Source organism: Bos indicus, chromosome 23 (assembly GCF_029378745.1).
Source record: "Bos indicus isolate NIAB-ARS_2022 breed Sahiwal x Tharparkar chromosome 23, NIAB-ARS_B.indTharparkar_mat_pri_1.0, whole genome shotgun sequence".
NCBI classification, from domain to species: domain Eukaryota; kingdom Metazoa; phylum Chordata; class Mammalia; order Artiodactyla; family Bovidae; genus Bos; species Bos indicus.
In genome coordinates this window covers 50924130-50948333 of record NC_091782.1, presented here as the reverse complement: position 1 = coordinate 50948333, position 24204 = coordinate 50924130, and the positions used below count along the sequence as shown (strand labels likewise).

At 46.3% G+C, this 24204-nt stretch overlaps 1 protein-coding gene across 1 annotated transcript in view; it reads right to left on the bottom strand.

Annotated features, from left to right (window-relative positions):
* Positions 1–11873: 11873 nt before the first annotated feature.
* The window catches only part of F13A1 (coagulation factor XIII A chain), a 143654-nt gene continuing 131323 nt past the window's right edge, over positions 11874–24204 (bottom strand). Inside the window, exons 14-15 of the mRNA XM_019986089.2 lie at positions 18609–18745; positions 11874–13632 (exon numbers count right to left, since the gene is read on the bottom strand). Of these exons, the coding sequence (XP_019841648.2) occupies positions 13479–13632; positions 18609–18745 (291 nt within the window). The 3' untranslated portion in view covers positions 11874–13478. The remainder of the gene's footprint in view (positions 13633–18608; positions 18746–24204) is intronic.

Here is a 24204-nt window from a genome sequence, read left to right as displayed (position 1 = left end):
TTCTGATGAGTTGGTGTCAAAGCTATAACTTTACTATCAGGAGACATGGTGTCAGCACTGATCTTTTTCAGATCTAACACATTTCGTTTTTTCATAGCATCATTTCTTTTAATTCATATTTCTCTGAGAACGTAGTGGTTCTCATACATGTAAAGCCCTAAGAATTTGGAAATGATCAACACCTGTATTTCATTCTAAATCGGAACTCCACGTACCTGGAATGACAGGCTTTTTCTTTTCCGGAAAAATACTTCAGGGGTGGCAAAGAGACACAAGAATGGAGTTTGAACATCACTCTCTTTTGTTCCGGAGCTGGTGTGTTTCCTGTGCCCTGTTAAGACGAGTGACGCAGAAAGTGGGAATTGTGTCATCAACCCAAATGCCTTGTTCTTTGCAGAACAGATCATCCTAGTTTTCTGCCCGCTTTGGTGGGACTGTAGGTGGTGGGGACTGAACCACTTCGGACCAAGAGCCCAGCCCAGCTCCGCAGCATGGGAGACTCTTTACCGCCCCCTGGTGGAAGAAGTAAGAGGAACATGGTCTCGAAGGGCTAAGGATGAAAAACCGACAAATGAGTTAACTGGTCCCAGGGTGGAGGCTGGGACGCTGGGAGGAGGGGCATTATGGGGTGGACGGGGCGCAAGGAAATAGGGGGTAAAGTCGGTCTCTCCCTTGTCGGACCCAGGTCTTTCACAGTCGTGTTCACTCCTTTGGCCTTCCACTTTGGCATACCCTTCTTACCCCAGGGTCCCCGGCACGTCCACGTCAAAGGACGGGTTCCTCTCCCAGTTAACCGATGCGGGATAAGCCTCCAGCTCGTCACACATGGTCCAGCTGTCTTGCTCCTGACAGCATCGCCTCCCAGGCCTGTCTTCCCACTCCCAGCCATCTCGCAGCTTATCCGTCTTCTGGATGGTGGTTGGCTAGGAGAGTCAATGAGCTTCCCAATGAATTTATGTCTCTATATATGCAGTGTTTCTTGAAAACTTGATCTCTTCCAACCTTCTGATATAATTGTCATTTTTGGAGCCTAGATTACTCATTGCTGAGTCCTAAACATATCTTTGCTTCCAGATCTTTATTTACCTGCTTTTATAATATCCCATTGATGTTAACTGGAAGGCAATTGACATTAAAAATTGGGCCTCGGGTGCTGTGGAAAAGCCTGGGATTCCAGCTAATAAACTGGTAAACCTCTCTTTTTTGGGGCACTTTTACCCTCTTTCATTACTGGCAGGCAGTCCAGGAGCGTATTGTCTTTATCTGATAAAAGCATTGGCTAGAACGGTGTCCCGATGAGGCTCAAGTTATGGGCTAAGAATGAAGTAGTGACATTTTTATCTATGGACACACTGCTACACGCAATGCATATAACTATCTCGGTCACAGGAAGGACAATGACACAGTGAGTGTTTCAGAGTAGTTTATGGGGAAAGTCAGGTGCTACATCAAACGCAGATCTTATAATATAGATGCTTAGATTTGGAACTAACTTTAGAAATTGCAGGGCTTCCCTAGTGGCTGAAACGGTAAAGAATCTGCCTGCAATGCAGGAGACCTGGGTTCAATTTCTGGGTTAGGAAGATCCCCTGGAGAAGGGAATAGCAATCCATTCCAGTATTCTTGCCTGGAGAATCCCATGGACAGAGGAGCCTGGCGGGCTACAGCCCGTGGGGTCGCAAACAGTCAGATACTACTGAGTGATTATCACTTTGATGTTTTAGATATCACCTTATCTATTCTCACTTCTAGTTTAGGACCTCATGCAAAACTCTTCCTGGTTGGGGTCTGGCCACCCAGCCTCCACTTTGGGGGCCAAGTTGAGGGCTCACCTCCTTGCCTGGTTGTTCGGTCCATTGTGGGAAATTATATTTTAGGGAAGGAAGTGGCAACCTACTCCAGTATTCTTGCCTGGAAAATCCCATGGACAGAGGAGCCTGGTGGGCTACAGTCCATGGGGTCACAAGAAGTTGGACACGACTGAGCAACTGAACATGTTCAGCCCATGGGGCCTAATTTTGAGACAGAGAGCAAAAGCTCATCTTTTTCTCCCTTCTGTAACCATCATCTCTGAATTCCCTAAACCCAGCCTCATCCTGAACTCCAGCAGCAGAAAGCGCTGTAGGGTGACTGATACTTTGAGTTGTTTCAAGTCACTTTGGCAGTAAGAGGAAGAGGGAATGGGGCTATTTCTGACTCTCTGATTATTGTCTTGAAGGCGCTTGTGTACGGGAAAATGGGAGGCGGTTTCTGGGAAAACTAGGTTAGGGCAACTCAGGTTTGAATGCTTCAGATGCTTCATTCCCAGGAAGAGCAGACAGACAACGGGCTATGCTCAAACAGGCTGTGTTCAATGGCCGAGTTCTAAGCCCTGCTCCCTTTGATATTATTTTGGCTTTAATGCTTAGGTCAACTCCAGAAGGTGAAATGGCGAGAAGGAAATGGACTGCCTGGAGACAAAGCACGTTAGGATTTTACTGGCAGGAAAAATGAATAGGAGTAACAGAGATGAGAGGGGAGCCCGAACCCTGAGTATCAGGGAAGGTAGCTCTGCCTCCTTCCTCCGCTGGGTGGCCATTGTCATCATTCATTCATTCATTTAACAATGCTTATTGACAGATTATTCTGAACGAGGTACACAGCGATGTATGCCACGGAGTCACAGAGCTCCTTTTATAAGATGAAAGTGGACAGTTGCCTAGATGGGATCTATTTTAATCATTTGAAACTGTTAGTCATTTTTGGCAAAGGAAATCGTCGTGATGGGTCAGCCAGATACTACCGCGTCTTTCAACATTTGGTAGAAATTGTCAGGGAAGCCATGCCAAGGCACAACAGAGATGGAGAGAGAGAAAAATCTACTTTAAGCTTAAAGGTTATCCTTTTCCCACGTGTTAACATATGGTCTGCCATGCGATCTCTACTGTATCTGTTGCCTTCGGTGTACAATGACGTGAACCCCAGTTGAGGTGGCCCAAATATTAACCATGAAGGATGTTGGTTTTCCAGGGTATTTTCTAAGCTGTGTCTGTAATGTGAGATCGAAGTGAAAACAGCAACTCCCCCTGTCTCTGGCATCCAGATCTTGCCTTTGCAGCTAGAGAAGGAGATGAGTGAGCAGGTTAAAGGTGCTCATTTGAGGGACTTCCCTGGCGGTCCAGTGGTTCATGCTTCTACTGCAGGGGGCGTGGGTTCAATCTCTAGTTGGGGAACTAATATCCTGCATGCTGCATGGTATGGCCAAAGAAAGTTAAAAATTAAATTAAAAAAAAAAAGATGTTTATTTGGGTCTGATCAGATAGTGGTCTGTCAAGAAGTAAATCTGGAAGCTTGAAGTCTTCCATTAAGCAGGAAAAAAAAAAAAAAAACAACCTAAAAAACTGAATTAGAATGTAAGAAGTATTCATGGACAGCTTCTTAGGCCAAAGAAAAAAGACAGCATGAAACCAAAAAACCTTGTGTATTTCAGGCCCTGTGACTCCACTTGGCAGTTCTAAGAATAGGTTTTTATTTTTTTATCATAGATTATATTATAGCATAAGATGGCCCCAGTGATCCTTACCTTCCGACAGTTACTTTCTATGGGATTCCCTCCCCTTGACCTTTGGCTAGACCCAGTGAATTGCTTTTTACAGATGTGATATTTCTACAGAAATGGTGGGCGTCTCTTCAGAGGTTAGGTTCCAAGGAGAGTCGGACTTCTGCCTTGCTCTCTCATGTTCTCGTCACTGTGGAAGCCAGACGTCCAGGTGTGAGCTTCCCTGCAGATGGCCCAACGTAACGAGAAGCCAGAGGAGGCCAACGGCCAGTGAGGAACTAAGGTCCACAGGCCGGCATCTGTGAGGGGCGCCCACACGAGCTTGAAACCAGAGCGTCTGGGCTGAGCCTTCAGATAAGACCTGAGCCCTGGCTGACTTTGACGGCAGCCAGTCCTGAGCCGAAGCACCCAGCTAAGCCTTGCCTGGCCTGCTGAAGTTATCTGGTTCTGTGGCTGCTGTGGGCATTTTTGAGCACTCATCTTTTGGTGACTATATGCATCCTGTCTCTGTTCAGTATGTACCTAGGGATGGCATTGCCAGGTCATGGCGTGTATTAAGATTCAGGAGACGCTGCCCAAAGCTTTCCAAGGGGCCAGCGGTACCCAGGGCCGGGCTCTCATCTCACTGTTTCGGCAGGACTCTGCTGCATTTCGGTTCAGCATAGGGCCAGGTGTGCCGTGAGATTTTAATGGCATTTTTTATTAATAGTAATACTAATAGGAAGAATAATAACAGCAAAGGTAACCTTTTGCATACCTAATTATCTGATGTTTTAATTTTCAAAAAGCAATATATAGCAGAGCTTCATTATGCATTATCATTTTATGTGCGGTTAGCACTAATGGAACAAAATATTAAGCGCTGCTGAGAATGCAGAGGTGCTATGGCTGTCCTTAAATTAGATTTCTTAGAGGATAACCAGGATTAACGGAGAGAACCGGTTAAAGTAGAACACTTTTATATTATGCTTTCAATATTTAGGCTATTTAAGTGAGCTTGGGCTTTTTTTTTTTTTTAAGCTTAAATTTCCCAGATAATGGCCTTCATTTTCTGCTTAACACTGCTGGTCAGGAGATCCTGGAAGCCTATTGTTTCTCATCACAGACAGTGCTGTTCTCACATTCTACCTGTTTTTCAATTTTATATCAGTAATAACATTTTGTTGATCTATATGAGGTTTTAGCATTGTATACGCGATAAAGCTAATTGGGATATTATCGAAGATATCTAGCATTTCTTTTAATGATCTGCGTAAAAGCAGATTTCTTTATTAGAGTCATATTTTGTGAATTCACGGTTATAGCCAAGAAAAAGAATTACACTCATGAGCTCAGCCTTAATAAAAGCAGTGCACAGAAAATCAAGTCTGGCAGCGGTGGTCAAACACTGCGGGCATTTCAGCCTGGACAGGCCTCGTCTGGGCACGGAAACACTCGGTGGGAGTGTGAACCTGTCACTGAACAGTCCCCGGGAGAGGGGACTGCCCTGGTGATCCAGTGGTAAGACTTCACTTCCAACGCAGCAGGTGTGCGTTTGATCCCCGGGTGGGGTGCCTTGTGGCCACAAAGCCGAAACAGAAGCAATATTGTAACAAATTCAGTAAAGACTTAAAAAAAAAAAACCCTGCAAAATACAGATGTTCAAATTCGAAATAGGGCAATGTAAGCCACGAGAAACTAGCCCCAGAAAACAGTAAAGGAGAGGCAAATGATAAAGTATCACTAAAAGCAGGAGCACATTAAAAGTCAAAGTGTCGGTCACGTCGGACTCTTTGTGACCCTTTGGGCTTCAGCCTGTCGGGTTCCTCGTTCCCTGGGATTTTTTCGGGCAAGAATACTGGAGTGGGTTGCCCCGTTTCCTTCTCCAGGGGAATCTTTCCAACCTAGGGATTGAAACTGCGTCTCCTGTGTCTCCTGCACTGGAGGCAGATTCTTTACCCGTTGAGACATCAGGGAAGCCCCTCCACAAAATGTAAAGGAAAAGCAAATGATGAAAAATCATCCAAAGTAGGAGACTAAGCATGTCATTATGGTAGGAAAATAGTCAAAATCCACATTAATGCCATGTTTGTAACATAAGGGCATGCTCTAATAAGTTTAGGAATATTTTCTGGGGAAAGGTATACACAGAGACGCAGCGATGTCCTCTGCTTTCTGAGGAAGTGGTCGTGTGTGGGGCTGGGAAACGTGGCCAGGACCTCCCAGACTGTCCCGCCAGGGACCCTGAGGAGTCATCTGGAAATGGCTGGGTTTTGGATGGTGCTTTGATGCAAGATTCTGCGCAAAAAACCCGGCACCCAGCTATGGCACAAAGGCCTTTGCACACAAGAGTCTGGGCAGGAGGAAGGCCACTCACTGTGACCACTGGTGGAGTCCTCAGGACACAGCTCTGGGAGGCAAGAACGGTCCAGAGCCACCTACATCAGCTGTGGCAAGAGAGGGACATTCCTTTCTTCATGGATAATTTCCAGCTCATCTTGGACAAGATACTCCAGGTTTTAAGCTGTTACTGGACTTAAACCTGTAACAGTGGCCACAAATTTGGGGTTTAGGTATAGCTGGAACAGGAAATGGCAACCCTCTCCAGTATTCTTGCCTGGAGAATTCCATGGGCGGAGGAGCCTGGCCGTAAACGGTGGGACACGACTGAGCAACTCAGCACATAGCTAACAGAAAAATGAGTTACTTTATTCCACGTGGTTAGAGATAAATCAGTACAGATCTGTGTGCAAATCAAGGCATTTTTGAGTGTTCAAGGGGAAAAAATGGCATGTAGTTTCATGATCAGGCTACTAACTGTCCCTGGTGCTTCATGGGAAAGGTGGGTTCAGAGGTGATAGGGAACTGATGTCTCGTTGAGGTTCTCCGTGGAATCGTCTTATTTCCCAAGTTTTTGAGAAAGAGCAAAGCCATCCTCACCGTCGTGACTTCTCTCTCAACTTCAAGTTATCCCTAATGGCATCCAACCAAATGCTGATGGGATGAGGGTGAGGACGGGCCTAGAAAACCATAGCTTGAAAGTCCAGGTCACCTGCAATGCAGCATCACATAAGCAGAGCACAGTCCAACAGTCTCAGAAAGGAGAGCAATCAACGCCCTTCCTGCTGGAAGGAAATGCTCGGTGCTGGAACTTCATCTTTTCTACCTGAAAATTGTGTAGAGTTGCACAGTGTGTTGTTAACAACCTCTGTATATTTGAGGAGATCTAGCATGTGTCCTCCCAGGTCTAACAGGTTAAATATTGCCGATTCCTTTAACTCTTCCTTTTAGGCTATGATGCCTTTGTTTTCATGTCTAGGGCCTTGGTGGAAGGACCTGGAAGCTGAATCCAGCTAGGACGGTTGACAGAAACATCTGCTTGTGGCTTCTCCAGTTCGGCAGTCCCAAAGAAGCTGAGCTTTTATACAGAAGCTCACGACTTCTGTGGAAAGGATTTCAAGAGACAATGAGTGAAAGCTGCCCATCTCCCTGGGTCTGAGAACCAACAGAGCTCTTACTACCACACTCCATTGGTCAGAGCACCAGAGAGCTAGCCTAGAATCAAGGGGAGAGAAGGAAAGACGACCAGCTTTGATGAAAGGAGCGGCAGTGATCTTATGGCTATTCATAGTTCACTGCTTTAACATAAGGAATTCTAAGTCTGATTGTAATTTTCATCGTGTAGTACTTTCCACTGTCCAAACTTTTTTAAACCAGAAAGAAGAGGAAAGAACCCTTTCTTGGGTATTCTAGGCACATGCTTTAGTAATAGGAAGTACTCATTAGTACCTCTTACGTTTGAATTAGTTTGGGGGTGGTAAAACATTGCTTAGGTAATTACTGAAGTCCTAGAACCATGATTAGCTTGAAAATTAACGGGAGTTCACGAATTGTATTAGCAGCACGCTTACCAACCATCTTCTAAAAATGTCCATTGTCTTTAAAGCTAAAAAATGCTCCCGAGCTCTTGACAAGAGGTAAACACAGTCTCCTAGTAACTTTTCTTGTTGCAACTGAGGTGCTTTGTCTTTCTTCTCATTTATTTATGTGTTGTGGGTTTCTTGTTTTCATGCTTCTGTAGAGATTTATAAAGGCAAAACCAAGTCTAAATGAGGCAGAGAGCTTTGCCTGTAAGAGAGAGATGAGCACAGCGCTAGGAATAAGCTCCTGGGTCTTTAGCAGTCCCCACCCATGGTAGTCGGATTCTCCAAGTTGAGTTTCTGGGAGCTTGTCTGTCCCCCACTGGTATCTGTTTGTGTGAGAGATGGCTCCCCTGGCCTGCTTCCTCTCCCACTTTATCTCCTGGGAACTTGTTGTTAGATCACTGAGTTGTGTCCAACTCTTTGTGACCCCATGGGCTGCAGCTCACCAGGCTTCCCTGTCCTTCACTATCTCCAGAGCTTGCTTATATTCATGTCAGTCGCGTCAGTGATACTATCTAACCACCTCATCATCTGCTGCCCCCTTCTCCTCCTGCCTTCAATCTTTCCCAGCATCAGGGTCTTTTCCAAAGAGTCAGTTCTTCACATCAGGTGGTCAAGGCACTGGAGCTTTGGCTTAAGCATCAGTCCTTCCAATGAATATTCAGGACTGATTTCCTTTAGGATTAATTGCTTTGATCTCCTTGCAGGCCAAGGGACTCTCAGGAGTCTTCTCCTGGGCCCTAAAACATTTCATTTCCGGTCCCTGAACCAACCATAGGCCCACCCTGATCATCTATCCTGAGACTCAACCCCTTAGTTAGGCACACTACTCTCTTGTCCCTCCTGGATCTGCCTGTAGTTTTCAGTTCTGGATCCAGTTTTTAAATCTGCAGCCACTTTTAGCCTTTCTCCACCACACAGCCTAGAAGAAACAAATTCTTGTTCCTGGAAGTGCTCCAGCTCTGACTCATACCTGCACTTCTGTGGCTAAAGTCTCCATAGATACTTTCAATGAATGATCCCACGAATCATTCTGATGGGGACTACGAAGAGCCGCCCCTCCTTGCTGAATACTCACCATGTCCTCAGGCCGCAGCAGCTGCAGTTGCCCGGGAGGGCTGGCCTTTCTCTCCCCTACACGAGCTCGTCTCTGTCAGATGTTCTCCACCTTACCTCCCAGTCTCTTCTTCAAGATGCACCTTAAATCTTCCCTCCAGTATGCTTGGAGAATTACGGGGGGCTTTTCCAGGCATCTTTTTCTTTTTATTTCCATGGTACTCTGGACATACCTCTATTAACATACCTATCCCCATCTAATTGCAGATTTATAAATACATACTTTATGCATACTTTATTTATGTATCTGGCTCTGCATCTGGCTTGTGAACAGGGAGCAGAAACTTTTTATCTTTGAATCTCTACTATGATGCTTAATGGTCAATAAATACTTGTTGAATTCATGCTTGCATACAATCATTAATTAATGAATAATGGATGGTTAAACAAATGGCTGGAATAAAGGATGGATAGATGGTTGGAAGGCTGGCTGGATATTGAGAGAATGGAGGGGGTAGAAAAGCTGAATAAGTGATTGTGTGGACTATTACTTTTTAAAAATAACATTGGAAGGATATTCATAAATGATGAACTTATATGTGGAATTTTATGACTTTTGATTGCCAATGAGTCTAGCACAAACTCCATTTTCCTTCATATTCCTATCATAAATTTGTATATGTTTTGTTACTATACTGCACCTATACTACATACTATATATATAGTATAGTATATTCTATACCATACTGTGGACAATTCTGAAAGAGATGGGAATACCAGACCACCTGATCTGCCTCTTGAGAAATTTGTATGCAGGTCAGGAAGCAACAGTTAGAACTGGACATGGAACAACAGACTGGTTCCAAATAGGAAAAGGAGTACGTCAAGGCTGTATATTGTCACCCTGTTTATTTAACTTCTATGCAGAGTACATCATGAGAAATGCTGGGCTGGAAGAAGCACAAGCTGGAATCAAGATTGCCGGGAGAAATATCAATAACCTCAGATATGCAGATGACACCACACTTATGGCAGAAAGTGAAGAGCAACTCAAAAGCCTCTTGATGAAAGTGAAAGTGGAGAGTGAAAAAGTTGGCTTAAAGCTCAACATTCAGAAAACAAAGATCATGGCATCCGGTCCCATCACTTCATGGGAAATAGATGGGGAAACACTGGAAACAGTGTCAGACTTTATTTCTGGGGGCTCCAAAATCACTGCAGATGGTGACAGCAGCCATGAAATTAAAAGATGCTTACTCCTTGGAAGGAAAGTTATGACCAACCTAGATAGCATATTGAAAAGCAGAGACATTACTTTGCCAACAAAGGTTTGTCTAGTCAAGGCTATGGTTTTTCCTGTGGTCGTGTATGGATGTGAGAGTTGGACTGTGAAGAAGGCTGAGCGCCGAAGAATTGATGCTTTTGAACTGTGGTGTTGGAGAAGACTCTTGAGAGTCCCTTGGGCTGCAAGGAGATGCAACCAGTCCATTCTGAAGGAGATCAGCCCTGGGATTTCTTTGGAAGGAATGATGCTAAAGCTGAAACTCCAGTACTTTCGCCACCTCATGCGAAGAGTTGACTCATTGGCAAAGACTCTGATGCTGGGAGGGATTGGGGGCAGGAGGAGAAGGGGATGACAGAGAATGAGATGGCTGGATGGCATCACTGACTCGATGGACATGAGTCTCAGTGAACTCCGGGAGTTGGTGATGGACAGGGAGGCCTGGCGTGCTGGGATCCATGGGGTCGCAAAGAGTCGGACATGACTGAGTGACTGATCTGAACAGAACTGAACTGATACTGCACCTCTTCAAAGAGTCTTGAAAATAAAGTGAAAGTTGCTCAGTCATGTCCAACTCTTTGTGACTCCATGGACTCTACAGTTCACAGAATTCTCCAGGCCAGAATACAGGAGTGGGTAGCCTTTCCCTTCTCCAGGGGATCTTCCAACCCAGGGATCAAACCCAGTTCTCCCGTATTGCAGGCAGATTCTTTACCAGCTGAGCCACAAGGGAAGCTCTCGAAGAGTCTTGAGTTGGTTTTAATTCAGCGTTCTTTAAACTCTGAGAGACATAATGAGATTTAAAGAATGCACAGCAAAGCAGAGACTGACTTCCTTTCAACTCCTACCCACTTGATTTACCCTGATGTGTGGCTACCAGGTCCCTTTAGTTTCTTCATCAAAGGTTGGAAATGATTATTTATTTTAAAGGGTTGATAGAGTAAAATTATTTGAAATACACATATTTATACAATCTCTTTCATCTCTTCCTCTCTTGCTCAACTGTCATCTCTCTCTATCATCTGTCTATATATCTATCTATTATCTATCTCTTTGCATGTGTTGTTATGTCTTGCTTGAAATATCCCCAGAAAAACCTTGTGGACATAAAAGTATTGTTACCCCTCTTTAGTCATCAAAGATTAACACCTATAAACACACATAAGGATTTGTTCAAAGCATAGAGGGCCTGCACAGGTGAAAGCTGGACTTCAGAGTCTCTGCTGCTGCATGGGATGTTGCTGTTTGTTGTTGTTCGGTCGCTCAGTCGTGTCCGATTCTTTTCGACCCCATGGATGTTGCCCACCAGGCTCCTCTGTCCATGGGATTCTCCAGGCAAGAATACCGGAGTGGGTTGCCCTTTCCTTTTCCAGGGGCTCTTCCTGACCCAGGGAGAGAACCTAAGCCTTCTGCACCTCCTGCATTGGCAGGTGGCTTCTTTACCACTGAGCCAGCGTGGAAGCCCACATTGTTTGTTACCAGTGCTAAACTGTGATTTTTTAGAGCCGTGGCATCATTGCACAGTCTAGAGTCTCAGCTGTCAATGGGCGTGGGCTGACTCAAACGTAGGTAGAATAGGTTTTATTCTGAATGCCAACTCCATATCAGTTTGTAACAGCTGGTTGGAGTTCTGCGTGGAGAAGGATTGCGAGGCCCTAAGATGCAGTTGCTCAGTGATGTCAGCCATGAATCTGGGACCTCCTATACATATTTTTCATATAGTTTCCATCTCTGTTCTAAGACGACAAAAGGTGTTCGTCATGATAGGTGTTCATGCTGGCTTGTCCACTGAGTCATCATAATGATTCATGAGATTACTCATGAAAAAAGTGTCTGCACAGATTTTGAAGTTTCTGGAAGCTGATTTTTGAACCAAACTTCCTCCTTAGTTGAGTGAGGTTAATAAAATGTAGAGAGAGCCATGAGGAAGGCTAAGTGTAACGTCATTACCCATTTGAGTTATTTTCCCTCAAGGAGAGATGCTTGTTTCACTCTCCAGGGTGAGCCACCTGCTGCCAAGGAAGGGTGGTTTCTCAAGCAGCCGTGGTTAGTAGTACGTTGTATTGAAAAGCAAAAGCCTTCACTTCTGTACAGGTGCAAATACAATCAGATTAGCTTTATTTTAAGCTTTGATTACATTCTAGTTAATAAGAATATACTACAGTAAGCCGGTTTAACAGTCCAGCAAAATGCATTTCATTTTAGAACTGAGCATTGGAAGCCTTGGCAAATGCTGGGGGATTACTTAGTAGAGTTAGGTACGAGGCGTCTGTGAAGGGGACTGGCTAACCCTCATGGATTCCAGTGCCGAAGGCTCAGGAGCCGTCTCAAAGGCCTAGAAATGTGGTTGTAGAGACCACACACAATTCCATTCTGGCGTTCCCCCTGCTTCCTCCTCACTATTCGTCTTTCCTTTCTTCTGCTAAGAAGCACAATTTACCGACCTAAATCATACTCTAGGCATATCGGTTTGGTAATTTGGACAAAAAAATCAGCCTTGCAGATAAATATTTGGTCGCCTTGCCTGTTGGAACCTTAGAGCCGAACTCCAGTGATATCCGTGTCCTCTGCCATCGGCTGTGCAGTCCCACTGGCTGTTTGCAGGGTGGAGTCTGTTTCAGCTTCTAGCACTTGTGTGCTGAGCTGAGGTCTCAACACAGGGGATGTGAAGCATGAGAGAAGTAGTGGCTGCCCTTCCACATCTGGTCACTAAATCTGCCAGCTTCTCCAACTTGTTGGGTTTATTCTGTCTCTAAAACTGTACCTGGACCTGGGTCATTGTGCCAAAGAGATGCTTCCAGGGAGACAGGTGAAGTACAATCACTAATAAAGGAGGTTAATTCCTCATCCCCACTGTCTTAAGTCGGTCTGGTTAATTTCTAATACTACAGCCCCCAAAGGGTTAAAGTCAGGGCCGTTGGTTCCTCCCGTTCGGGCCATGGTGTGACACCTCCTAAAAAAAGCACTATAAAACTACATTATTTAATAGATCTGAGATTGCACCTGCTTTCGTATCTCGTCTTCGGGGATTAAGTTCCCCGCAAATGCAATTTGTTAATATGGAGCCACCTCTTCTCACAACGTAAATCTGTGAAATTTGGCAGGCGGTCGCTTTGCCGCAGGTGCAAGATGGAAGACCTTTCCCTGGCTTTGCCAAGAAGAAAAATGATGCTGCACTCAATTCCTGGGGAAGATATTCTGATATGGAGGCTAAAACCTGATTCCAAGAAAGGGGAATAGAATTCTAGGGCCCAAATCATGTCCTTCCTTCCCATTTGGGGAGTATGTGATCCCCAAAAGGCTGAGTAGGGGGATGAGAAGCCCTGTTTTACATGAGGCCACGTATTGAGCAAATCCCCAGGCAAGGGAAGTCCTCTGATGTTGGAGCTGCAGCCATTTGAGATGATAAATGATGACTTTTACTCTTATGAGCTCCGAGAGCCTAATTAGGGCTTAATTAAAGCTAATGCTCAGAATCCTTTGGAAGGTGGGGTGATTAAAAACTACCTTGCGCATTGAATAGCCACACTGAAAAGCGTGTCTTTGAAATACACGCCGTCACCACTCTGGGAGCCTATCCAGTCCTGTCCAGGGCTTCACAGCTAAGTTAAAGCAAGAGCTGACTATTTCTGCATTAGAACTTCCTCAGCCAAGACTACAAGAGGCCAGGTGCCTGGGTCCAGCTCGGCCCTCCGTGCATCTACATCGAAGGTCGTCTCTGAATCTGCAAGTCCAGCTCGCCGTACACGTGCCTCAGGGAGTCGCTGGTCAGGCTGGCGATCAGCTTCCGGGGGCCGGAGACCCAGGGCCGACACAGCTCTTCCCACTGCACGGTGGAGTTGGGCCGGATTTCCCTGAAAGGATGGAAGAGGCAGGAAAGGTTTTACTCCCGAGAGGCAGATCGCGTTTCCCACTGTGAAGGTCTGGGTCACTGGCGCTCTTTCTCTCACTTGATGGTGATTGGAAGACAGAAGGGCCTGGTCGGCCGGTTTCCCAGTCACCACCCGATCAGGGCTCCTATTCGAGGCTCGGTCAGCCACAGCCCCATGGGTCATGGTTCCTTCCGCTTGGATGCATCTGCCTGCCTCCTGGTGGACGTGGCCCATGCCGAGAACCCCCAAGCCTCTGCAGTAGCCTCATAAACATGCTCTCAGTTCATGTGGGGGCTAAAGGTCCCTCCTGGGATCAGACTTCTATCTGAATCCACAGCTTCCTATACTGAGGTCGTGATGCTCTTCACTCGTTCTGGCCCATCCCCTTGGGACAGACCTGTTCTTGGGCTTGGGATCTGGCCCGCCCTGTTATTCTCGACCCTGCCTCACCCAGCGTGGGTCACTTGCCCACGCACCTTCCTGCTGTGTGTTTGTCATCTGTGGCCGGTGACCTGGGAAATGCCTCTGAGGCTTGGGGGCGTCTCTCTCTGGGGCTCCTCTAGGCATTGGTTTTGAGAATCTCGGTGTCTCCATTAATCTGGCATTTGTTCTTTAGAAATGTGGCTATATACATGATCTCACTGAGTTACAGAAAAGCCATATTATGTGACCAGTGCACACATATAGCCTACATATGGGAGAATTTTTCCAACTCGGTAAATTGATTTTATGATTGAAGTTTGGAACACACTGACCTCACCATGGGCTTCTTCACCTGTAAACGGTGGGCACTATGAAATACTGAAGAGGATGTGGAGAGGGTGAGCGAGCTGGTACTCATGTTGCACTTGGAACGATGGCAAGATATGGCTAAATGCCACATATTAGATATATGCTGCAGCTGCCGTTTAATTACTGTTTTATTATTTACCATCAGCTTTGGTCATCGTTTGCAATGCCTGAGCTCTCTGTAACATAACTGAGGATGGTTCTCCCTGCCTGGATGCAGAGAAACAGTTCTCTACCCTTAATTTAAATAGGCGTTTCAATACGAATATAGGTTTTTAGATATTTGTTTCTCAAGAGCAAACCCTGATTCATTCATTCCCTTTTCCTTTGTTTCCCCCAAGTGATCCATCAGGAACATTTTGTGAAATAGCTGTCTGGTTTAAGGATCTGGCCGACGGCCATAGAAGGAAGGTAACTCCCTCAAACAGAAACAGTACCCCCGAGCTTTACTTCATTGAATGAATTGTTGAACGTTAGTCGCTCAGTCGTGTGCGACTCTTTGCAACCCCATGGACTGTAGCCCGCCAGGCTCCTCTGTCTGTGGGATTTCCCAGGCAAGAATAGTGGAGTGGGTTCATTATTTGCTCTAATTCATCAGCTCGCCCCCATAATGGTATTCATCCATGTACCCATGCCCGCTCATGAGTATCATCCAAGATACCCACAAAGAGACACATCCATGTCGAAGTATGCATTTTCCTACAGATAAAGGCCTGCATGCAGAAAGAAAAGCATCATCTCCCCATCTGGGTGAGTGGAGTAATACTGGAAGAGCCCTGTATTCCCAGGGATACGTGTGGTGATAAATGATTCTCAGTAATGGGCTGAGCTATCAGGATGTGCCGGCCATTTATCATCCTGAACGCAGGCGGGCTTAAGGGATTATGATTACAGTAAGCTGCAACTGCCTTGCTCGTCCTCCTCGTGTCCAGCCCCCTGTCCTACTTGAGAGACTCAAAATCTCAAACCACAGCCCAAAGTCGGGGAACTTTCCTCTTAAGATAACTTACTGAACCTGATCGTTTTTTAAAGAAAAAAAAAAAAAAAATAAGCATCTGGAAGAGGAATTATTTGATGTTCTGGAATTATCAAAAGCAGAAACTTGACAGCTGTGGGTCTCAGGGGGCAGCACCTCTGAGCATCCAAGGACGGCAGGAGGAAGCACAGAGAGAGCGGTAAGGTGAATCGTCTCAGAGTAGAGTCAGCTCTGCCAAGTGGGCCATGGACAAGGCACCACCTGTTCCCCGTTCAGCTCCCTGCTCGCCAGCACCCGCCTACCAGAGCCTCTGCTTGGAGCTCCAGACTCCCTGCCGCCTAGGGCCCTGGCAGGGGTGTGGATGCCGAGTGGAGTGGGCACTCCCTTGACTATTCAAGGTGTGTATCTGAGAAAAGAATACAGCCCTGTGAAGGGTTCTGGTTGGTCCCAAAGAATTGCACTTGAAGGGTCCAAGTTGTTACACGGACCTGCCACTCTTTGATCAGGTTTTCACAGGACAGGGTACACAGCTGTGTATCAGTCGTCTGACAAGATGGACGTGGGTGCTGGCTGGCTCCTGTCTTGCTTGTGAAGGTGTGAGGAGGAGGAATCAGGAGGAAACAGGGAAAGCAGTGGTCTCCCTAAAGTCCCAAGCCCAGCCTAGATCATAAAACACTTCCTGTGTTAACTTATTTCCAATTCCTGGCAGTCTCTGAGAAACAGAGCTTCCCTTGCTTTGCAGAGATCCACCCTCTGGACCTGTATCCCCACGAGAGACTGCGGACCGGGCTCTATTACTGATGCGCTGGAGATCTGTGTGTTGAAGCGATTACTGATGGAGCCTAAGGCAGAGTGTGGGTGGGACACTGCCTTGCGTCCACCATGTAGGGAATGGCCTCCTCCGTCCTTGCCCCAATTCAGCTCCTTTTACCCTTCCCCAATGTCAGGTATTAACCATAAGCAATGCACCTGGACTTCCCAGGTGGCTCAGTGAGAAGAAAGAATCTGCCTGCCAACGCAGGAGACCCAGGAGACAGGGATTAGAGTGCTGGGGTGGGAAGATCCCCTGGAGGAGGGCATGGCTACCCCCTCCAGTATTCTTGCCTGGAAAGTCCCATGGAAGAGGAGCCTGGTGGGCCACAGTCCACGGGGTGGCAAAGAGTGAGACACGACTGAGCGCACACGCACCCCTGACGGCCCTGGACACTCAGCCCTCCGAGTCGGTGTCTCGCCAGCGCTGGGCCTCTGCTCGCTGCGGGGCCACCTTTTCCTCTAATGCACAGGTTGCCTCTTTCCTCGCGTTAGCTTGCAACCAAGGTGGGATTCTTGCACAGCCACGGTGTCAAGGTGGCAGGAGGTTCTGGTACCCTCAGATGAAGCTTGTGGGGTTACTGTTGGAGGAGGAAAAATTGGCTCCAGCAGGGGGCTGCTTTGAAGAAGAAACGTGTTTCACTTCGCCTGAGCGATTCTTGCATCTGAGTCGAGTGGGAAGGTGTGAGAACGGGTGAGCGAGACTGTCGTTTCTGACGAAAGTGGGGCACGCTCCTCTGACCTCTTCCGCTAGCTGGAGTTGATTTCTAATTTAATTCCTTTTTTTTTTTTTTTCCCGGCAGCTTCCCTATTAGCATAGAAGTGTTGTTATATTTTGTGCTTGTGGTTTTTTTTTTTTTATTAAAGCACTCAAACTGTTTTCTCTGTTGTTTCTTGCATCTGCCGGCATCAGGCCCCTCTTAAATGCTCAGATGCAGAAGCTGTGAGTGCTGTGATTCGACAGAAAGGCAGTCTTCAGGGGGCACATCGTCTTAAAGATGTCTCAGAGAGGGTGAAGGAGGGCCTTGCTCTTGTCTTACAGACTCAGAGTCCTCCACAAAGGGAGCTGGGGAAATTCCTAACGTATCTGGGTCATAAGGCAGTTTCCACATACCTCCCCCTCTTTCTCTGTGCCTTAGAAGGTCACCCCACAGGAAATACGCTGGACTGATTGATGCTGATGGGGCCTTATTTGTGGTAGAAATGAAAGTGATAAACCTCCGAGATTGGGGTCCATTCTGGGTGTCACACTTTAAGAGGAGCCCTGACAAATTGGAGGATGTACGTGAGGGAGTGAGTTGAAACTGCATTAGGGGTGAGGGGAATGAAGCTGGGGAGAAGTAGAGAAGATGCGGGAAGATCAGACAGCAGTTTGCAGACATTTGCAAGCCATCAGGTGGGAGACAAATGTACCTTCTTCTCTGTACGGGTCCAGGTGGCAGACTAGGCCCACTGGTGGGACTGAAAGGTGGAATTGTTTTCCAGCCACTACAACTATCTGACCATGGAATGGGCTGTCTTGTCTGTGACACTCTTTGTCACTAGAAGTCACAGAAGCTGAGAGCTGTAGGCACAGTCTGACGGTGTGAGGTGTGCCAAAAGCAGACCTTCAAGCAACGGGCCTGGAACGGCTGTTGGTCCCCTAAACAGGAAACCAAGTCTAGAACTCTCCGCTGTTGTTCAGTCGTGTCTGACTCTTTGTGACCTCATGGACTGCAGCAGGCCAGGCTCCTCTGTCCTCCACTCTCTCCTGGAGCTTGCTCAAATTCATGCCCATTGAGTTGGTGATGCTATCTAATCATCTCATCCTCTGCCACCCCCTTCTCCTTTCACTTTTGATCTTTCCCAGCATCAGGGTCTTTCCCAGCATCAGAATTCTCTAGGCTCACCTTTTTTTTCTAGTGAAAGCAACAATTCTAGAGAGTGCTCGGATTGGTAAGATCTTGGAGTAGGGTTGGAAAGAAAGGACTCCTGCCAGGGTCCTAACTCATGACACCTGACTCATAGTGGATACCCTGTGAATACTAGAAGAACGAGGCAGTTTGCAAAACTCTTGACTTTGGGGATCTGGAAGCAGCCATCCTACTTCTGGATGCAGACTTATTTCTACACACTGTACAACTTGGGACAAACCAGTCAGTCTCTCAAAGCTTCAGGTTTCTCCACTGCCAAAGGGAGCTAATAATAGTACCCACCCCATTAGAGTGGTTTTAAGAATTGATGGTGCTGGTCAAACCAACACCCCAAGCCCCAGAGACTTGTAAATAAGGAGGGAGCAGCTTCTCAGACATGTTCACCGGGGCTAGATGTGAGTTGGGAAAAGATGGAGAAAGAGGAACGTCCCACGGTCCTACCCCAGGTCCCCACCTCCCCCAGTGCTCACCGGAACATCTTCCTCAAGGGTTTCGTCACTCCGGGACCATCCAGGCGGATCCAGACATTGCGAAGTGTCTCTTTTAAAGGATTGGTGAACTCAACCGTCACCACCATGTTGGAACCCACGACCTGAGCACCACGGACCTGAGGAGTGAGTTGGAGGAGAAAGAAGCATGTTAGCCCCACACAAAGCCTCTTTCTGCACCTTTACATCTTTACCCATCTTTGCTTTTCCTTCTGTTTTACAGTGTGGCCATTTTTTGGCAAAGGAGCCAATGTGATGAGGATATTGCTTTGACTGGGGGATACTTGTTGAGAAAAAGATGGAAAATTGCTAATTAGAATCACAGTCTTTTCCTCATTATGAAAACCACCCTAATTAGAGTTCAGGTTATCAACCTCGGCCACTGGCTGTTCCCGGCAGCAGGAGGTGGAAGTACATTCAGGGTAGCAACAGCTTTCCGCGGCCAGGGAGGACAGGTGGACTCTGCTCCTGGAAAGGGTTCAGGTTTCCTGCCAGGACGGGAGGGATCCCTGAGTTCAAGAGGAAGAAAACGCTCCTGGAGGTACTTGAGAAAGAAATACATCCAAGGAGGGAGTCCTCATCATTGAAGAAGAGGAATCTGAATGCTAAAACAGGCAAAAAAAGACTTTTCCTCCCCAGTCTGGATATCTGAAGCTAGAAGGCTGTTTGGGGTGAGTTTACGTATCACAAGCCTCAGATGTACCGGGTGTGTTCCAGACGTGTACGCACTGCTATATTCAAAATGGAGAACCAACAAGGACCTCCGGTACAGCACCGGGAGCTCTGCTCAATGCTATGTGGTGGCCTGGATGGGAGGGAGTTTGGGGGAGAATGGATGCATGTACATGACATGTATGTACATACATGTCATGTACATACACATATGTACATACATGTCATGTACATGTATGGCTGAAAGCCCCTTCGCTGCTCACCTGAAAGCATCACAACATTGTTAACTGGCTACATGTCAATACAGAATAAAAAGTTTAAAAAACAGAAGCACTGGGTATGCGGCAAAGCGGCCAGAGTTCAATGACAGCTTCGGGCCTTACTAGCTGTGAGGTCTTGTAAGGTCTCAACCTTTCTGAGACTCAGTTTTCTGAAACAAGGTGGATGTTCCTATGGGGTAATCGTTGTAGAACACTATTATTAGGGTTGCTGTTAGTATTATTTCGGTCCTTATGCTGTTCACGATGTATAATACTGCACGCTTGGGACTATCTGCTTTCCCAGCACTGACACCAGGTGCTAGGAAACGGCTGGGAGCATTTGTTTGTTGGTTTCGGGGCTTGGTATGCCAGACGGATGGATCTGTGCAAACTCTGAATTACTGGGGAACAAGATAATAAAACTAGTCCTTCCCTCCTAGGAAAGGATCAGGATGAGACAATACCTATAAAGCAGCTAACACAATGGCTGGCTCAAGACATTACAGGCTCAACTACATCATTTGGATTAGCAATACTTGGGGTATTTTCCTTTATTCACTTCATTTTAGCCCACTTTCAACTCAAGCATCTAGCTGGTGTCCAGTAAATATGTGCTCTATTAAATCGACTGCTTAAGAAGGAAATGTATTGGTTGTTTGAGTTTTCCATGTAGCAACCCAGCTATTATACTACATTATTTCTTTAAGCAGTGTATGACATAGGAAAAGTCAAATGGAAATGAGCCTTGCTAGAACAGAAAAAGGAGGGACTTTGCCCCAAGAAGAAGATTCTCCCTTATTGACTCTGCTGCTACTGCTGCTAAGTCGCTTCAGTCATGTCCAACTCTGTGCGACCCCATAGACGGCAGCCCACTAGGCTCCCCTGTCCCTGAGATTCTGCAGGCAAGAATACTGGAGTGGGTTGCCATTTCCTTCTCCAATGCATGAAAGTGAAAAGTGAAAGTGAAGTCGCTCAGTCTAGTGAGTAGTAATAGTGAGTGTTAGTCGTTCAGTCATGTACGGCTCTTCTGTGACCCCATGGACTGTAGCCTGCCAGGCTCCTCTGTCTATGGAAATTCTCAGGGAAGGATCCTGGAGTGAGTTGCCATTCCTTTCTCCAGGGGATCTTCCCAACCCAGGGGTTGAATCTGGGAGACTCTAGAGTGAAGGGTAAAACCTTATGACTTTACTCTTTGGGACACATTGATAACTAAAACAATAACTAAAAATCTCTAAGAAAAAGGAAAATTATAGCCAATCGTCTATGGTTATTACTGTCAAATCTCGACCCCCTAAGGTGGGATGGGTGGAGAGCTGGAAAGAGGAGTCAGGGGTGGAGCGGGCGTGGATGACGGTGGAGAGGACAGCAGGTGGTGTCACCTACGAAGCAAGGACTGTGTGCCAAGCAGTGTCTCCTGAGTGGTCCTCAACCTGGCGTGCACAGCAGAATGCAAAGCTGGGCACATCTGGGGATGCTTTGGTCTCTGCAGGAGTCCTGGAGCCAGTCCCCATGGTACAAAGGATGGATGTATAAAAGTCCATTATTGGGATACTTTACATAGAATCTTTGGCTTAATTCTCAAGTTCATCCAACATATTTTTCCTAAGAAAAAAAAATCTCAGAACACTTTTTGGTTTCTAAAAATAGAGGATAAAGATAACATTTACAAAAGCTGTCTAAATTGAAGAAAGTAGAACTGCTTCAGAGACACTACTGGCGAAAGCATTTGCTATGATCACTTTGATTTTGGAGGAAAAATATTTTGGAGCCATCTGCTTTCTTCATGGCATTCTACTGCAATTACAGGAACCTTAGAGAAACCTGATAGCAGCTACTGACCTTTCCTTCTACAGACAAACACAGTGACAAATGCAGGATGCATGCACACCTTGCATGTGGCTTCAGGGGGTTCATTACAGGCCAGGACGTCTGTGGCCCTCAGGGGCCTGGTGGTTAAGGATCCTTTACATACGGGTAGGCTAGCTCTACAGGAGGACCCTTCTGCTGTGGAAAGTGGGTCACAGGTGACTGATGACAGAGATAGGGGGATTTAGTATTTGAGAGATTGGCCCAGTGTCTGGGCCTTCAGAGATGGGCTGTAGGTCTGAGTATGATTAGGATATGAAGTCTTAGATAATTTCATGTATTGTGCCTAATCAGTTTGCTCCTAGATATGGTCTCTGTTACTAGCTGCTGGAGGGGTACATAAATAAGTACTTCTCAGCCTTCCCTGATACTGGAGCAGGGAGCAGGCTGCGATGAAAGGGGGGGCCCTTCTCAGATCGTGGAGAGTTTCTTCTGCAATTAACAAAGATCCAGCATCCCTTTCCTGACATTTGTCCCCTGCCCCTGGAATTTAAACGTCCTTGGCCTGACTGCTGAGAAGACAATGAAATTTAGAAACTCAAACCAAACTGAACATTAAAAACCCAACATTCAACATCACCATCTTCTGCTTAGGCAATATTTCCTCCTCCTTTTGAGGAAAATGGAGAATATACGTAGGATCTTCAAAGTATGTGTTGGTTTACACAATGCGCCACGCACAGCGTGTACTCACTGAACAGACGACCAGCCGTTACTTGGACCAGGGGACAGGATGAAACATACATCATCCTCAGGGACAGCAAACACTTCTGCACTCCGATTTTCCCCAATATTCCATTTAAAGTATTTCCGTTTTTTTATGTTGACATAAAATATGATACTTTTTCAAGTTAAACTACCATTCACCAATATTGACGTACTGAGTCCTTGTTTTTTTTCATGATAAAGATCAATATTCTGATTCTTTGGTAAACAAGAAAGTTACTAACATACACACACACACACACACACACTTTTGGGAAAGAACTGCTTTTTAAGAAATCACAGATCTCTTCCATGAAGTATATGCTTTACAATATATATATAGCTATATTCAAAATCAAAACTGAAATGAAGGAAAAGTTTGACAAAGAATGAGCTTAGTTGTCAATATAATTCACATGATTTATTAGTTCACCTCACAGTGTTTATTTCAGGGGCTGCCAGTCATGTCTTCCGTGACTTATCACTGGAAAATGAACTTTTCCCTCCTCCCACTACAGGGAGCATTATCACTGCTGGTAACGAGCAGTTGCTTGTTTGTGAATCATACTCACCAACACCACCACGGCTGTTTCTCTCTAGCCGAGCTGAATTGGCATAGACTAAATAATGCAAATGGTTTTACAACAGTCAGCCACGGTTCCAAGACTGTCCAGTATGGTATCTGCCAGCCCCATGGGGCTATTTAAATGTTTAAATGAATTTAAATTAAATTAAGTAAAAACTCAGTTCCTCACTTGTACGAGCCGCAGTTCAAGTACTCAGCAGCTACATGTGTCCAGTGGCTCTCGTACTGAACAGTGCGTATTTAGGGTATTCCGGTAATTAGGGAACATCCTACTGGGCTTCCCTTGTAGCTCAGTTGGTAAAGAATCTGCCTACAAGGCAGGAGACGCAGGTTCGATTCTTGGGTTGGGAAGATCTCCTGGAGAAGGAACTGGCAACCCACTCCAGTGTTCTTGCCTGGAGAATCCCATGGACTGAAGCCTGCCAATTCCTCTGCCCATGGGATCGCAAGAGTTGGACACACCTTAGTGAGTACCACCACCTCCTAGACAATGGTGATGTAAGGGATTTACTCACATTAACTCATTTAATCCTCACAACTCTATGAAGTAGATGAGGAAAGTGAGGCCCAGAGAAGTGAAGTGACCTGTTCCAGGTCACACAGCAAGTGGGGGAAGGAGACTCTGCACCGACCCTGACTAGTAATGGCAGGGACAGCAGCTCACGGCACGTTCAGGGTCCGCACAGTGATGCAGGCGCCCTGCTCACCGCTGTGCTCCCTTTATCTTGGGTGACCCTCTGTGGACTTGGCGGAGGGCAGTAACATCATCCTCATTCTACTGACACGAAATGAAACATTGAAGATAAACAAAATGCCCACATTACAGACCCTGGATGTCGGCAGGATCCAGATAGGAATCTAGGTCTTTCTGACTCCAGGGCATTCATCTTTAAACGCTGCACACCCTGTCATCTCTGACAGCAGAGAGGCAAAAATAGTAACTTCCTTTTTCGCTGAAAGGAGTCTATTTCCTGAAATCCACTGAAGAGTCATTTGCATTATTAGCTTTCGCCGTCGCTGAACGACCAGTGGAGCTCGGTGACTACAACTTGATCCTGAACTAAATTTGAAAACATGTATACAACTCAACTCCTTCTTTCCGACTTTACAGGGAAAGAATCAGATCTCTATGCCAGAGTCAAACGTGGCAAGGTAACCCTGGGGCTCTGACACAGCTGTCTTACTTGACGATAACAGTCTTCTCTAAGTGGGGTAAAGATAGAGTTATCGTTTCAAAGGAGATCTAGTAGCTCAAGCACAGCGTGGTCATATGACGAGGTAGACGAGATTCGTTATCTTTGATGTTCTACTTTGCCTGCGTGTTTGTTTTTAAGAATAGAAAATAGCAAGCAGGAATGCAGAGGGAACATGTCTGAGGCAGCCCAATTACCCGCGACTCTCACTTTCCTTCTCACACCTACGCCAAGAGGGAGGTGGAGAGGCGCGCCTCACAGTGGAGCCCCGGGGGTGCGCGCTCCTGGCCGTGGGG